Source organism: Lasioglossum baleicum, chromosome 14 (assembly GCF_051020765.1).
Source record: "Lasioglossum baleicum chromosome 14, iyLasBale1, whole genome shotgun sequence".
Classification (NCBI taxonomy): Eukaryota; Metazoa; Arthropoda; class Insecta; order Hymenoptera; family Halictidae; genus Lasioglossum; species Lasioglossum baleicum.
The window spans coordinates 4,426,616-4,443,157 of NC_134942.1; the positions used below are offsets into that span (position 1 = coordinate 4,426,616).

General features: G+C 42.2%; 2 protein-coding genes and 1 long non-coding RNA gene across 7 annotated transcripts; 2 read left to right on the top strand and 1 right to left on the bottom strand.

Annotated features, from left to right (window-relative positions):
* The first annotated feature begins 1,105 nt into the window (after positions 1-1,105).
* LOC143215796 (fatty acid synthase-like) lies at positions 1,106-1,814 on the top strand. The gene is made up of 2 exons (XM_076438268.1): positions 1,106-1,552; positions 1,632-1,814. Exons 1-2 carry the CDS (start codon positions 1,369-1,371, stop codon positions 1,763-1,765), a joined length of 318 nt encoding a protein of 105 aa, XP_076294383.1. The 5' UTR covers positions 1,106-1,368; the 3' UTR covers positions 1,766-1,814.
* A 6-nt stretch (positions 1,815-1,820) lies between these two features.
* LOC143215797 (uncharacterized) lies at positions 1,821-2,533 on the bottom strand. Its single transcript, XR_013010442.1, has 2 exons — positions 2,398-2,533; positions 1,821-1,958 (listed from the first exon to the last, which is right to left on the bottom strand). It is a non-coding gene; the product is annotated as an uncharacterized LOC143215797 (long non-coding RNA).
* On the top strand, positions 2,087-16,227 carry LOC143215785 (fatty acid synthase-like). 5 transcript variants are annotated; one of them, XM_076438239.1, is made up of 18 exons: positions 2,087-2,226; positions 4,044-4,286; positions 4,466-4,680; positions 4,760-5,010; positions 5,125-5,356; positions 7,774-8,192; positions 8,674-8,967; positions 9,049-9,256; positions 9,356-9,516; positions 9,591-9,908; positions 9,991-10,496; positions 11,007-11,311; positions 11,395-11,793; positions 12,089-13,122; positions 13,221-13,462; positions 13,538-14,234; positions 14,318-15,152; positions 15,244-16,227. In XM_076438239.1, the coding sequence occupies exons 2-18, from the start codon at positions 4,183-4,185 to the stop codon at positions 15,438-15,440; spliced, it is 6,417 nt and encodes a 2,138-aa protein (XP_076294354.1). In that variant the 5' UTR covers positions 2,087-2,226; positions 4,044-4,182; the 3' UTR covers positions 15,441-16,227. The 5 variants fall into 5 exon arrangements, with proteins under 5 accessions (XP_076294354.1, XP_076294355.1, XP_076294356.1 ...); XM_076438240.1 differs by having other exon boundaries at positions 2,089-2,226; positions 4,061-4,286; XM_076438241.1 differs by lacking the exon at positions 4,044-4,286 and having other exon boundaries at positions 2,089-2,226.
* The last annotated feature ends 315 nt before the right edge of the window (positions 16,228-16,542 follow it).

The window sequence follows — 16,542 nt, forward strand, 5'->3', positions numbered from 1 at the left end:
GTGGTGCGAATAACACTTGCTATTCCTATTCATTGGAACGTTAGATTGTAGAACAAAAGTATCCGGTTAACGTAAATACGTGAAACGTGACAACTAATTAATAAGAATATTACACCCAAACACTGTTCATTATGCTTAACATTAACCGCGCGTTAGTGTGTAAATAATATAATTCTACCTTTATCTTCTCTCCACTCGTGCAACCAATCGTATTCGGTAGGGTTGGGCAAAATGTAATTTCAATTACAATAGCAATTACTGTAATTTGAAATTGCAGAAATAAAATTACAATTACATGTAATTGTAATTGGTAATTGCAATTACTTAACACAATTACAGTAATTGTAATCGAGTCTAACAATTACTTCAGTACTCTTTTAAACCTTTTTTTTATGTTTTGGATCCATTTAACCGTTTTCTTATTGTAATTATAGTCCACTTTTGCACATGTAATTGAAGATGTAATTAAATACTCCTGTTAATTAATTACTGCCCAACTCTGGTATTCGCCTTGCTTATATCTTCTTGTACTCTTTTAATGCTTGCACCCCTATTTACGATAATTGCACTTCTTGCGAAACATAGCAAGTTCCATTATATGAGCCAACCACTATATCTTCAACGTTAAAAAATAATAAAACTGCGGAAAGGTCAAGATGAACAGACCAGCTCGTATACAATAATTTCAAAAATAATTACAGTTCAACAAATTCAACCAAATTTTGATAATTTCGTTACTGAAAAACATTCCCAAGTTTCTTCGAAACAAAAATGTAATAGTTTTATTCAAATCAATTAAATTATATTATTTTTTATGTGTAACAGCAACGTTAATAACAAGAATGTGTTTCCCTTTTATTACGAGTCTGCTTTTTTTCTATTGCGGTCTTCAAATTAATTTATGATTCATAATGAGCCGTCTGCTAACGAAAGAGGAAAAGCTGTGTAAACAAAATCAGCATTTTTCACACGGGGGCACGACTGACCAATATCAAGTTTAATCGAAGAGAGTTTTACACGCTATTATGCAGATCACCTTCAGGGATAGTCAGACAAAGACCGCTAGGTCCCAAACAGTGGGGATGGTCATGGTTATAAAAAGCCCTTGTACATTTTGTTCGATCATGAGTCGCGTGAGTGGTCCTCCAGTGTTGATTAGGTGACGTTCCCCATTGACTAACTCTTACTGTCAGTCACTGAACCAGAAGCCCTCTGGTCTGTTCGCGGTGCGGATTCGAATTGCATAGTTTGATCTCCCACTGCGAATATCGAGTTGAACGGAATCGCGGCTCGGTGGTTCCGTGATCGAGGATCATCGGTGGTCAATTTGAGCATCGATCTCGAAAGAGGACCGATCGGGAAAGAAAGATGTCGGTACCAAACGCGCGCGAGATGAACTCGTCGAGTTACGTTGCATCGGCACCTGGCGAAGAAGTGGTCATCACGGGTATCGCCGGTCGCTTCCCGGAGAGTGAAAACGTGCAGCAACTGAAGGACAACCTGATGAACAAGGTCGACATGGTCACGGACAACTATGATCGGTGGCAACTAGGTGACGCTCTGAATATTTACAGAAATTCATTGGGGGAGTTGGAGCACGTCTCCAGAGTAACAATGTTTCTTTGGAACAGATCACGCTGAAATACCGCGAGACGGTGGCAAGGTGAAGAATATGGAAAAGTTCGACGCTATCTTCTTCGGCGTCCACTACAAACTATTGAGTACAATGGACATAGCTATCACGAACAGTGTTCATTATGCTTAATATTAACCGCGTTAATGTGTAAATAATAGAATTCTACCTTTATCTTCTCTCCACTCGTGCAACCAATCCTATTCAGTATAGAAAGGAACCTATCCGCTTCGCTTATTTCTTCTTCTACTTTTTTAATACTTGTGTCCTTTACGATAATTGCAGATCTTGCGAAACATAGTAAGTATGCCCCTGAACGCACCAACTGAAGTAAAAAAAAATTCTCACTGAATAACAAAGACTAGCTTTGTTCAATTAGAAATTATATTATGTATAATATATTATATATAAGTAATATATAATAATTATATAATTATTAGAAGAGATAAACTTCTGTTAAATATTTTTTATATGTATAATAATATATATGATTTGATATGGTTTGAGCCTATAAGAACAAAAAGTAATGAATCTAACAGCAAATGAGCAAAGGTTCGCATGGATCAGCGAGGAAGCCATCATGAAGTTAAACGGTAAGTTTAATGCTGATGCTGTTACTGTTGACGCGATCTAGTACACTGACTATTCGGATTATCCAACAAACATTCCAAATCGGCATAGATTATAAATGGTGTCGGTTGTTTATTAGAATAATTCTTAAAATGCAACCACACTTATCATTATCATTATCTTCGGAATGTTACCTTTTAACGGTATCGATTTGGGAACAATTGCATCGGTGCAACCAGCTTGCAATGGTTGATATTTATTGCAATTAACTATTAGATGTAGTATTGCTGATATTGCCCATCCACTGTCACGTTCTTGAAAGTCCTCCATCAATGCTAATATATTTGGTACAACATCCTTCTTATACCACTTGTGGAGATCACTTGTTCGAAACAGTGTGAAATTTCGTGTACCAAACTTTTTCACTGCGTAACACAAATTCCGCCTCCAAGGCAATGTTTACTTTCAACGATGAATGAATATTTATTAATTCAATAATGTGTTCAGTAACCATTTGTCTAGTATGTTTTAAAAATTGACGAGGATCAATATGTTCGGAATTGATTACGATGCCTGTAGATATACGAATTTTAAACGCTGATTCGATGTTCTCCCAACGAAGAGTCGATTTTCTTGCGTGATTATACATATAAACCTCTGTCGGTGTGCAACGTTGACTCATTATTACTCAATGCATTGTTTAAACTCTTCATACATCACATTATTGTTGTAAAGCTATGTTTCGTGCCTAGCGACATATCCTTCTTCATACATGATAAATAATTAACTATTTCACTAATTCATTATTTCATAATTCACTATTCACTATTTCGAATCAGTGTTGACATATTTCTCAAACATTTTAACATTTTTTAAAATGTTTTAATCATTTTTGTTATTTCAAATTGGAAAATATCGAATTGCAAAAGCGGCACTATTGATCTCAAACAGCAATATGCTTTGGAATTGTTGATTTAATACAATTCGTTACCTCTACCCGTCTGACACTTATTTAAACTCAAATGTAATTTGCTAGCTCTGTGTAAAAACTTCTTAAAACTGTGATTAGCTCGTAGTCGGTAGAATATATAATATTAGAGAGATATAAAACAAAAAAATTGTTCATATCATTCAATTTAAAGATGATAACTATGAAAAAAATAATGACAAATAATATAAAATCCCTGATTTTAATTATCGTAGCCCCTTATAAGATAACAGTCGTAAAGATGCTATTTATAAGATCCTATTGCGACAGTCACAGAGGTTATTGCGATTTCAAAATGATGATAGTCAAAGAGGTTATCATGACACATTATTGCGATACATTGGTCAAGATAGCCAAATCTACGAATAATTCTATTACAATAGTTAAAAATTGTTGCATACCATTGGTTTTTTTCCTTGTTGGAATAGGCATTGGTAAGGTCGGTAAGGTAGAGCAACCCCTCCCCCAACCCCCCTCTCCTAACCCAACCCCATCCTCCAGTTCCCCCTACCCCTACCCCGCACCCCTCTCGCCAGTGATGAGCAAAACGGCCTAGACACACTACTTACAATAAATTTCAAAAATAATTACAGTTCAACAAATTCAACCAAATTTTGATAATTTCGTTACTGAAAAACATTCCCAAGTATCTTCGAAACAAAAATGTAATAGTATTATTAAAATAAATTAAATTATATTATTTTGTATGTGTATCTGCAACGTTAATAACAAAAATGTGTTTCCCTTTTATTACGAGTCTGCTTTTTTCTATTGCGGCCCTCAAATTAATTTATGATACTTAATGAGGCCTTTGCTGATAAAACACTTTGACGTGCGTACTGTATAATATAGGAACTGAAATTCAAAAGAGGAAAAGCTGTGAGAACAAAATCAGCATTTATCACCCGGGGGCAGGACTGGCCACTATCGAGTTCAATGGAAGAGAGTTTTACACGCTATTACGCAGATAACCTTCAGGAATAGTCAGACAATGACCACTAGGTCTCAAACAGTGGGGATGATTATGATTATAAAAGGCCCTTGTACATTTTGTTCGATCTTGAGTCGCGTGAGTGGTCCTCCAGTGTTGATTAGGTAACGTTCGCTATTAACTTTTCTCTTATTGTCAGTCACTGAACCAGAGGCCCTCTGGTCTGTTCGCGGGGCGGATTAGAATTGCATAGTTCGATCTCCCACTGCGAATATCGAGTTGAACGGAATCGCGGTTCGGTGGTTTCGTGATCGTGGATTTTCGGTGATCATTTTGAGCATAGATCAAGGAAGAGGACCGATCGGGAAAGAAAGATGCGGGTACCAAACGCGCGCGAGATGGAGTCGTCGAGTTACGTTGCACCGGCACCTGGCGAAGAAGTGGTCATTACGGGTATCGCCGGTCGCTTCCCGGAGAGTGAAAACGTGCAGCAACTGAAGGACAACCTGATGAACAAGGTCGACATGGTCACGGACAACTATGATCGGTGGCAACTAGGTGACGCTCTGAATATTTACAGAAATTCATTGGGGGAGTTGGAGCACGTCTCCAGAGTAACAATGTTTCTTTGGAACAGATCACGCTGAAATACCGCGAGACGGTGGCAAGGTGAAGAATATGGAAAAGTTCGACGCTATCTTCTTTGGCGTCCACTACAAACAGGCTTCTGCCATGGACCCAATGTGCAGGATGCTGCTGGAACACGCGTTCGAAGCTGTTGTTGACGCTGGGGTGAACCCCAGGCAGCTACGGGGGACCAACACGGGGGTTATTATCGGATCTTCTATCGGCGAGTCGGAGAAGATTTGGTACTACGAAAAACCGCAGGTGGATGTCACGTGATCTATTCAGTTTTCGAACTGAACTGATTGGACAGAAGAACAGAGATCTTTTGAGATTCGAATTTTTCTTGTTCAATTGTAGGATGTCTGTATCTTTTAGGCAAACGGGTTAGGCATCACCGGATGCAGCAGAGCTATGCTGGCAAACAGGATTTCCTACTGCTTCGGACTGCACGGACCTTCGTACGCGATAGACACTGCTTGCAGCTCGAGTTTGGTCGCGTTGGATCAGGCTTACAGGATGATACAGACCGGGGTCTGCGATCAGGTGATCGTGGGTGGCTCGAATCTCTGTCTGCACCCCAACGTGTCTCTCCAGCACGCGCGTCTCGGTACGTACAGTACTGTCGATGCGACATAAACGGCCTTTCAATAACAGCGATAGAGCATTGAATTGAAATAAGACGAAAAATACATTATACTTGAAATACAATATCATATAAATAACCACCACGATTGCGTTTGGTGGAGTGGATACGACAAACCCGATTTTCGATGACTCCAGCTATAAATCAGATCGTATCGCACTAATAACACAAATTATACAATAAAATCAACATTTATTGTACCATGAATACATTAATAAATATACCCTAGAGTATTTGCTTTAAGATCATTAACAGTTTGTGGTTTATTGGAATAAAAAAGAGACTTAACATGGCCCCACAAGAAAAAGTCTAATGGCGGCAAGTCGTAAGATCTTGGAGAACAATTGACAGCCGCATTTCTCAAATTCCAAATTGGGTTTGTCGTTGTAACCGTACCAGTTACATATCGAGTGAGAGCGAGAGGGACTATCGCGAATCCCTACCACAGCGATCCGCGAGAAGATGTGCGATCCTTGCCAAAGTAAAGGACCGCAGATCATTCCGCTAATCAGGATGTGCGCGCACCGATCCCCACTCTATACAGATCGAAGGAGGTCGATGCATCTGGAAGCGGGTCTAATAACACGCGATTCTAATAGATCCGGCGAAAACCGGTACTTGTTCGAGAAGTCAAACCGACTTCGCAATTCTAGTCAAACCGCCTAAATTGCCTTCGTCTCGTACGCGCCTCAAATCGAGGAGTCGCAAGTGCAAACCGCATTGTGGCACAGATCGGCGTAGAGTCAATTATAAAGGTTACGTAGAAGAAGACGGCAATCTGCTAGGAAGTTTCAGTATAGAGTCATGTGATTATATTTAAAGTCGTAAGTAAATGACAGAAAGATTTAGTACGGTTCATATTTGCGACTCTAGAACCGGAGTGGAATCTGGCTCGCTGAAAAGCGCCGAACAAGACACTCTTTAGGTGTAATCTAGTAAAAGGAGCTTTTGTACGTGTCGTCATACGTGTCTTTCTCCGAGAAATCAGCAGAGTACATGCATGCTACGACACGACGGTCGCTATCTGTCAGGGTTCACGAGTTTAAGTGGCAAACGTGATTACGTACAGTGTCGATTTACTATTCTAGAACCGGAGATAGCGCAGAAGAAGATACTCTTTTGGTGTTGCATAGTAAAGAGACGCTAGTACGTGTTGGCATACAGCATACTACTCCTGATTTTTTATAATCAATTAGAAGCACTGGTTGATGAAATGATATGCAAAAAAGATTTTCCAAAAAATTATAATTTACAAAGTTACATACAAAAATAAAAAAGTCATTTTTTTAACTTTTTTATAAGGGCCCTTAAAGAAAATTTAAAATATATGTTTTCTAGATCTATGTTAGTTATACACATGCTGAAAATTTCGTCAAAATCGATTAACATACAATCGAGCTACAAGCGATTAAAAATGTTGAAAATCGTAGTTTTACACGATTTTTGATCAGTTTCTGCTTAAAATTCAAAAAATCGTACATCTTTCGATGCGTGTCGTTTTTTCCTGCGTCAACCGATTTCGATTAAATTTTCAGCATGTGTATAACTAACATAGATCTACAAAACATATATTTGAAATTTTCATTAAGGGCCCTAATAAAAAACTCCGATATTTTATCCCATTATCATGGGCGATACCTCTCCGAGAAATCGGCAGGGTACGTTCCTGTTATAACGATCGAATACGTCAGTCAAGTACGCTTTAACATCTAAATCCAGATCGCTTACGATTGTTGAAACGAATCCAGACGTAGCGTCTCTCGGGGTGTACTGGGTAGCGTACCATCGCATTCAATAGTAAGAAGTATCGCTTTTGGCGACCGTATTTGTAGTAGGAGTTTTCGGTTAAAAATATAGTATCTTGCCTGTGCGCAAGATCCTTTTGATAATCGCGTTCGAAACCGTATTCGTCTGGTACAATATACCCTACTTTTATCTCCTAACTGGTTTTCAACTTATTTATCAGATAATCGAAACCTCTCCGCTTCCAGTGCCTGGAGGCACGAACTAATTATACCTTATCTTGGTCAGTAATTATCATTAACTATTGACGAAGATAAGTTCTGTTAAATTCACTTAATAATAATCAGAGAAATAACTAAATACGGTTACATCGTATTCACTCCACCAAACGAAATCGTAGTGGTTATTTATATGATATTGTATTTCATGTATGATGCCATTTCGAATGTACTTTGAAATAAAGCAGTGAGTACTCGATTATCTTCCGTATCTTTCGTTTTATTTCAATTCAAAGTTCAGTCGTTCTTATCGAAAGATTCTTTAGTAACGCTTCGACCGTCTCCAACTTTAGACGAGGCGCTACTATACTTATCGGCAAGAGGTAAAACGATCGAACTATATACGTTCTCGATGCACAGGTGTCCTGTCGACGGATTGCCGTTGTAAATCGTTCGACGCCAAAGCGAACGGCTACGTGCGCAGCGAGGCAATCAGCGTGATCTTCCTGCAGAAGGCGAAGGATGCCAAACGAATTTACGCGACGGTGGTCTACACAAAGACGAACTGCGATGGTTATAAAGAACAGGGTATTTCGTTCCCTGCCAGCGCTATACAAAAGAAGCTGTTGGAGGAATTCTACCGGGATTGCAAACTACCCCCGACTATCTTATCCTATCTGGAAGCTCACGGGACTGGAACCAGCGTCGGTGACCCTCAGGAGCTTCGCGCTATCGAGCAAGTCTTCGTGAAAAACAGAAGTTCTCCTCTGAGGATCGGTTCTATCAAGTCAAACATGGGACACGCCGAACCTGCCAGTGGCCTCTGCGCTGTGACCAAGGTATATTAGTAACTGTAATTCTGATTGTTAGACTGCGGCAGTTTATGCAATTTGAAATTTTTTGAGACTATTTTTAAGAAGAGGGAAACAAATAAAATATTATTTTAAGTGGTAGTAGCCTTTATCGATCTGAAATATATCAAAATTTGACTAGATTCTGTCGAAGAGTATATTCTGGCATTTTTCGAAAATTTTCAGAAGCCATGAATGCATAAAGATTTCGCAGTCTATTGACTGTAATCACTATAGCCCCCCGATGTTTATGCAAAATAAAAAGTTTCTGCATCAATTGCGAGATGCAGGAGCTAATATAAAATTATACTCTTCATTAATAATTTCATTGTGTTGAAAATAATATCATTTCATGGTTTCACTGTTTCAAATTGCACTTGTTCATTTTTGTTATAAATGCATAAAATCCGTAGTCAAGTAACCAGAATCGACAGATGGTTGATCCAATACCGAACGAAAATTTGTCTAGACCGTGATTGCTATGGAGTCCGGCTTGATTCCACCGAACCTGCACTTCAAGAATCCCACTCCTGGTATCAAGGGCTTCAAGGATGGAATGCTCCAGGTGATGACGGAACCAACCCCATGGGACGGTGGTTACGCGGGCATAAACTCGTTCGGTTTTGGAGGTGTAAATGCGCACATTCTCTTGAAATCTCACACCAAGGAGAAGGTGAACAACGGTGCTCCTGCCGACGACTTACCTAGGCTCGTAGCATTGTCTGGTCGAAACGAAGAAGCTTTGGATGTTCTCCTGAATTATGTTAGTTCGATAAGCAAAACTATTAGCGATAGTCAAGAGAGAGAGAGAGAAATAGTGGATAAGAGATAATTGATTTTGTAGGTGGAGAGTATACCAGTCGATGTGGAATTCGTTCGACTATTGCACGACGTTCATTCCGAGGACATAGCCGGTAACCTGTTCAGGGGTTACACCATTCTGGGGTCGAAGGTATCCGAGAAGCCGCCTAGGGGGATTCAGGAATATCCTGGCATTAAGAGGCCTGTCTGGTTCGTTTTCTCTGGAATGGGATCCCAGTGGCCTGGCATGGGTACTTATCGCCGTACATTGTTTGAAAGAGCAGTTTCTATGTATAGGATCTGTAACTTGTACGATTTGACCACTAACTTGACATTACCATTGGAACCAGGTGAATCGCTGATGAGATTCCCCATCTTCGCCAAAGCCATCCAGAAGTGCGACGCGGCTCTGAAACCCTTCGGCGTGGACATTGTCGACATTATCACGAACAAGGACAAGAAAACCTTCGACAACGTTCTGAATTCGTTCGTGGGAATCGCCGCGGTGCAGGTAGAACTCGCACGGTTAAATGTTCGCGAACACCGATCGGGATTCGAGCACTCACAAATACATGATCATTGTAGATCGGTCTGGTGGATCTTCTGGCGTCCCTTGGCGTCGTGCCAGACAACATAATCGGCCATTCGGTCGGAGAACTAGGTTGCGCTTATGCCGATGGCTGCTTCACTGCCGAGCAAATGATTCTTTCGGCTTATTCGAGAGGCCTTGCGTGTATAGAGACCAAAATGATTCGAGGATCCATGGCAGCGGTCGGCATGGGTTACGAGGATATCAAGGATCTCTGTCCACCGGATATAGTTGTGGCATGTCATAACGGCCCGGACAGTGCTACCATCAGCGGTCCGGCAGAGTCTATGAAGAAGTTTGTAGCCGAACTACAGGTCTTTCCTCAAAATAATATGAATTGGAGGCAGAAATTATAAATTTTGTCCATATCAATATCAACAAAACGAAATCTTTCAGGCCAGCAAAATCTTTGCCAAGGAAGTACCGTGCAGTAATATCGCCTACCACAGCCGCTACATCGCAGAGGTTGGTCCGAAATTGCTCACGTACCTGAAGAAGGTAATCCCTGAACCAAAACCGCGTAGTTCCAAGTGGTTGAGCACTTCTGTGAGCCAGCACCAATGGTGTTCACCGGCGGCACAGTTCTCCTCGGCAGAGTATCACACCAACAACCTCTTGAACTCTGTCTTGTTCGCGGAAACCGCCACTATGATCCCTGAGGACGCCATAACCATCGAGATAGCTCCTCACGGTCTCCTCCAGGCTATCTTGAAGAGATCGCTAGGTCCGAACGTAACGAACATTCCTCTAACGATGCGAGGCCACAAGGACAATGTCGAATACTTCCTGCAAGCTCTTGGCAAGCTGAACAATGCAGGCATACAGTTACAGTTGGCCAACATCTATCCGCCTGTAGAGTTCCCTGTTAGTCGCAGCACGCCGATGATCTCGCCTCACATCAGGTTTATACCGATACACTATTATTTCAGTCCCACTAAGACTAAGGACACTTATTTGCGACGATAGAAGAAGATTGATCGCGTCTTATTTATTCAGGGGGTAGACTCGTGTTTCCAAGATTGCAAGGGTGCGCCTTCTCATTTCTCGATAATGCACAGATGGAGTTTTTCAGTCGACAAAAGCGCTAGATAAATAAAAGTCTTATTCTTCCGATTAGCTGGTATAATTTCCATTATTCTGAAGCATAGAGCTGCGCATGTAGCTATTTTCACAAAGCTGCGACAGTTGCATGCTGCCGAATAAAGCAAATTACACATCGTAAACGTAAAAATAGGACTTTTCTAGACTATTGCGGCCTAGATTGATCTTTTATCTAGCGCTTTTGACTACATAAAAGTATTTGTCTTATCAAAAAATTAAATGACGCATCCCGCACCCTTGCAATTCTGGAAACGAGTATACCCTTTAAGAAACAATATGTGAACAATTTACTAAAAGAGGTGGTCTTTCAGATGGGATCACTCAAACGATTTGTTTGTGCCGAGTTACACGCAACGTCAGAAGACCACCTCGTTGGAGAGAGTTGTCGACATCAATTTGGCAGACGACAGGTACGAATACCTGGCCCACCATGTGATCGACGGAAGGACCGTGATCGCAGGCACGGGATATCTGCTCATGGTGTGGGAGACAGTCTCTCAGCTGCAAGGAAAACTGTTCGACGAGGTATCCGTCGTCTTTGAAAACATTAAATTCGAGCGCGCGACTACAGCCCCCAAGGAAGGCAATGTCCAACTGACGGTCATGGTCCACAGAGGTAAACCTTCATGATATTTCTTCAAACGAAAAACAATGTCACATCGTCCGTTTTCTGAGAGTTAAACCAGTATGTATTTCTAGGGTCTGGGAAGTTCGAGGTATCCGAGGGAACCACGACCGTTGTATCTGGAATGATTCGTACGACAGACAATCCCGCGCAAGAGATGATCCGTACCGAACTCCTACCGGAAATCAATGACGAGGAAGTCTTGACCAACAATGATATATACACGGAACTTCAATTACGTGGCTACACCTACACAGGAATATTCAAAGGACTAAAGAGCGCCTCTATCAAAGGAACGAGGGGCCATATCGAGTGGAGGAAAAATTGGGCCGCTTTTGTGGACAACATGGTGCAGCTCAAACTGCTAAGTCTAGACACCAGAGCTCTTCACGTGGGTACGGGAATAAGAAAGATTACGGTGGACGTCAAAGCCTATACCGACCAGGTCCGGAACTTCGGCGAGGAGAGTATCGGTACGTTGCGTTGTGTCGAATAACACTCAGGAGGTTTCTTTCAACCGAGACGCTCGGTATACATAGAATGGGTGTACAGAGTATTCGTACACCTTTTAAAAACGGATAACATTTTCAAAACCTAAGCTGTTCCGTTCAATTTTGAAAAAGTTATTCGTTTTTAATAGGTGTACGAATACTTTGTATATTAGAGATCGCGGTTTTCAACGTGAACTAAAATAGGGATCTTTACTGTACATCTTAACAGAAGAGAACAGATCTGTAACATTGATATTCAACGAAAACCAAATTGCAGATCTACCGGTCCATGTATACTCCGACTACGACACCGTAGTCTCCGCGGGCATAGAGATCCGTGGGATAAAGACGCATGCAATTCAGCGGCGCAAGGTCATGGAGGACCCTATTCTCGAAGAGTACAAATTCGTGGCACATCGAGACAAGGCAGAGATCAGCCTCGAGGAGATGGTTATTATATCTTCCCAGGTGGCTTTAGACTGCAGCTTACTGACCACCCCAAAGATCCTGGAACTGATCGATCCCGAGGACAACTTGTCCGTCGAGGAAGTGCTCACGCCTACCGTCCTCAAGGTTTTCGGCAACGAGCCGATGATTCGACCAAAGATGGTGCTGGCCGCGAACAAGGATAGGTACGAAAAGCTGCCTGACCTCACGGAGATTACCGTGATAGAGCCGAACAAGTTGCCAGAGGACGGATCCATCATTATGGCTGTCGCTTACGACATCTTAACGAAGAAGAGGCAACATTACCTTGACCAGCTGATGGAGGCTATCGCGGAAGACGGGTTTATTCTGACCAAGGAGAGCATAGTGAACAGCGACACTTATTTGTACATTCGAGGATACGAACTGGCTGTTGTGCTGGAAAAAAGCTACAAAGGCCAGACCCTGTTGCTTCTGAAGAGGTTGGGGAAACTACCCAGGATCACGGAAGTCGTTTACGTGAACAATAATGAATTCAGCTGGCTGAGTAAGGTGAAAGAAACGCTGAAGGTCCAGGAAGGGAAGAAGAGCAGCGAAAGGGACACGAGATTAGTCCTGGTTGCTGAAGGAGACCTGGAGAACGGGGCTCTGGGCATGGTCAAGTGTCTCAGAAAAGAACCCTGCGGCGAAATCGCAAAAACAGTGATCATACAGGATGAGAATGCTCCCAAGTTCTCGTTGGATGATCCGTTCTATTCCGACCAACTTGACATTGACGTCGGCATTAACATTCTACGGCCAGGAAGGGTTTGGGGCAGTTATAGGCATCTGCCTCTGCCAGCTCCGGAACCTATCCCTCTGCCTCATTGCTACGTGAATATACCGGTATGCAAAAATGGTGAAAAAACGTCAAGAAGAAATAAAAATTGAAATCTAGTAAGAAATAACCGACCGGTGATACGATAATAATGTTCGTTTAACAGGTGAGAGGAGATCTGAGTTCCCTTCAATGGACCGAGGGCCACCTGAAACCAGATCCGAACAACGCGAACCTCGTCAAAGTAGTCTACTCTTCCTTGAACTTGAGGGACGTGATGTTGGCTACCGGTCATCTGATGCCTGAAGCTATCACGCAGAAGAGAGAGCTGGACGAGTGTCTAATCGGCTTCGAGTTCAGTGGAATAGACACCACTGGACGCAGAGTGATGGGCTTAGCTCAAAGCAGGTATGAGATCATTTCGAAAGAAAAGAAAAACTTTTTTGAATTCTTTACACATGGTCTAACTATCTATCTCTTCAGGTCTATATCGAACCTGATCGTTCCGCTGACTGTGAACACGTGGACCATACCGGATAAATGGTCCTTGGAGGATGCAGCGACCATACCCAGTGCATACTTCACTGTACTTTATGCGTTCTACTATTTTGGCAGAATAAGTAAGGGTGAGAAGGTTCTGATCCACGCAGGTAGCGGTGCTTTCGGTCAAGCTGCGATCAACATTGCCCTTTCCGAGAACTGCGAGGTCTTCACCACCGTCGGAACAGCGGAAAAGAGGAAGTTCATCAGGGAAACGTTCCCCAGCATCCCTGACGATCACATTGGTAATTCCAGAGACACTAGTTTCGAGCAAATGGTGATGCGGGAGACCAATGGCGAAGGCGTGGACATCGTCTTGAACTCGTTGTCCGAGGACAAGCTCCTGGCATCGGTTCATTGTTTGAAACACCGAGGCCGATTCCTGGAGATCGGTAAGATTGATATTGCAGCGAACAACCAGCTGGGACTGGAGATCCTCTTAAAGGAAGTCAGCTTTCACGGAGTGATGATGGACGCTATGATCAGCGGGATTTATAAGGATGTTCAGAAAGATGTGCACGAGTCCATTGTCTCGCGAATGACCGACGATTGTATCAAACCTTTGGCTAGGAAGATCTTCGAGAAAGATGAAGTGCAGGCTGCGTTTAGATACATGGCTGGTGACAAGCATATAGGAAAGGTATTCGTCGTTCATTTTGTAGACTACCCTTAGCAGGAGAGGCGAGATGATTTGCACCTGTGCACTCGTGCAATTGTTCTCAGATTCTGATCAAAGTGGGCAACGAGAAGGAGCCGCTGAATACACCACTGCTAGGATATCCACGCTTCTACGCTGATCCAGACAAGAGTTATGTGATTGTTGGTGGTCTGGGTGGCCTTGGACTGGAGATGGCCGACTGGCTGGTAATCCGAGGTGCCAAGAACCTGGTGTTCACCTCTCGCAACGGTATCAAGACTGGGTACCAACGGATGAGGACGAGCGTCTGGAAATCACACGGCGTGAAGGTCCTCATCATTTCCGGCGTAGACGCGTCGAAGCGTGACGATTGCGAGTTTATCCTTAAGTCCGCGGAGAAACAAGCTCCTGTGGACGGTGTATTCAACCTGGCAGGGCTAGTGTACGACGGTCTGTGCGTTGACCAGACGGAGCAGAGTTTCAAGGAAAACATGAAGTCCAAGGGAGGCATCGCCAAGCAGTTAGACTTACTCACGAGGACGATCTGCCCGAAGCTTCGTCACTTTGTAGGGTTCTCTTCTTTCTCCTGTGGAAGAGGAAGTCCTGGCAAGTCTAATTATGGTATGGGCAACGCGGTGTTAGAGAGAATCTGCGAGAGGAGGGTCGAAGAAGGTCTGCCAGCCATGGCAATCCAGTGGGGAGCCGTGGGAGAAGTTGGCATGACTGCCAAACTCCTTGAAGATAAGGATCAGGTCGAGATCGGCGGAATGGCACAGCAGAGGGTATCCTCGTTCCTGGAGGAGCTGGACAAGTTCCTCTGTCATAGCCGTCCCATCGTGGCTAGCTTGGTGGTAGCGGAGAAAGAACCAGCGAGCGTCAGCGAAGCTAGTACTGTCCTCGAGGCAGTGATGGCTATTATGAGTATGTAACGATTCGCTAATCAATACATTGTAAACAAATATATGTCGTTTCACGTTATCGTTCATTTAAACGATTAATTTTCTCGATGCAGGCATCAAGGATCTTAAGAACGTTAGTCAGAGCGCTTCTCTGGCGGATCTCGGAATGGACTCCATGGTGACCATGGAGATAAAGCAAACGCTAGAGCGCGATTTCGAAATATGTCTGACCACCCGGGAAATCCGAGTCTTCAGCGTAGCCGAGCTGGTAAAAATGTCCGCGGAGGATGCCAAGAAACAAACCAAGTAGGTTGCGAAAACAGTTACGAAGACAGAGAATTTGGACGGCATGCAGTTGCTGATGAGTACAATGGACATAGCTATCACGAACAGTGTTCATTATGCTTAATATTAACCGCGCGTTAATGTGTAAATAATAGAATTCTACCTTTATCTTCTCTCCACTCGTGCAACCAATCGTATTCAGTATAGAAAGGAACCTATCCGCTTCGCTTATTCCTTCTTCTCTACCTTTTTAATACTTGTATCCTTATTACGATAATTGCAGATCTTGCGAAACATAGTAAGTATGTCCCTGAACGCACCAACTGAAGTAAAACAAAATTCTCACTGAATAACAAAGACTAGCTTTGTTTAATTGGAAAAGGTTTCATACCTCAAGTACTTCATTTCATACCGCAACTAAAATTTATTAACACCAGCATGAATGCAATTAAATATATAGAATTATTAGAAGACCAATTAACGCAACATGCCAGCAATATTGCATGTGAAAATTATATTTTGAACATGAAAATACCGCTGTGCATACAGCGAAACGTGTAAAAATAATTTTGAAGACCCTAATATAAATACAAATTTTACCATGACCTGCGAGGTCTTCAGATTTAAATATAATAGAAAACATGTGGGAAATTTTAGTACACGTGGAAGAGTTGAAAGCTCGTATTGAAGAACAATGGGCCGAATTAAGTTAAGATCAAATAAAAAATGTATATATATCGATGCCACGACGATTAATTGAAACTGTAAAAAATAAAGGTTGCACAACACATTACTAATAAATAGAAAAATAATTTTTTCATTAACTAACACCCACTTTTTAACCGACTTCGAAAAAGGAGGATCCGATCTGTATCGAACTCAATTCGATCTGTATGTGAATTTTTTTTTTTTCGCTTTTTTTTCTATGTATGAACGAAACCTTTTGCATCTTGTAGAGTATGTTCCCGGGATGGTCCCCCGTGCAAAAAAATTTTACATTTCTTTATTAATTACGATTTTATTTGCAAAAATGTAGGGTGGTGATACCGTCGTGAACTCCGCTGAATGTTAGACATTAGGAACAGTAACGACCATAGACATATAGAGATAGACTGCGCGGCCTGAAC

Bases quoted from the DNA above. Each gene is read 5' to 3' on its own strand.
- LOC143215785 (XM_076438239.1), top strand. From the start codon at position 4,183: ATGACCACTAGGTCTCAAACAGTGGGGATGATTATGATTATAAAAGGC. The intron at 11,794-12,088 runs GTACGTTGCGTT...ACCAAATTGCAG, and splicing joins CTTCGGCGAGGAGAGTATCG to ATCTACCGGTCCATGTATAC. The intron at 15,153-15,243 runs GTATGTAACGAT...TTCTCGATGCAG, and splicing joins GGCAGTGATGGCTATTATGA to GCATCAAGGATCTTAAGAAC.
- LOC143215796 (XM_076438268.1), top strand. From the start codon at position 1,369: ATGTCGGTACCAAACGCGCGCGAGATGAACTCGTCGAGTTACGTTGCA. The intron at 1,553-1,631 runs GTGACGCTCTGA...TCTTTGGAACAG, and splicing joins CTATGATCGGTGGCAACTAG to ATCACGCTGAAATACCGCGA.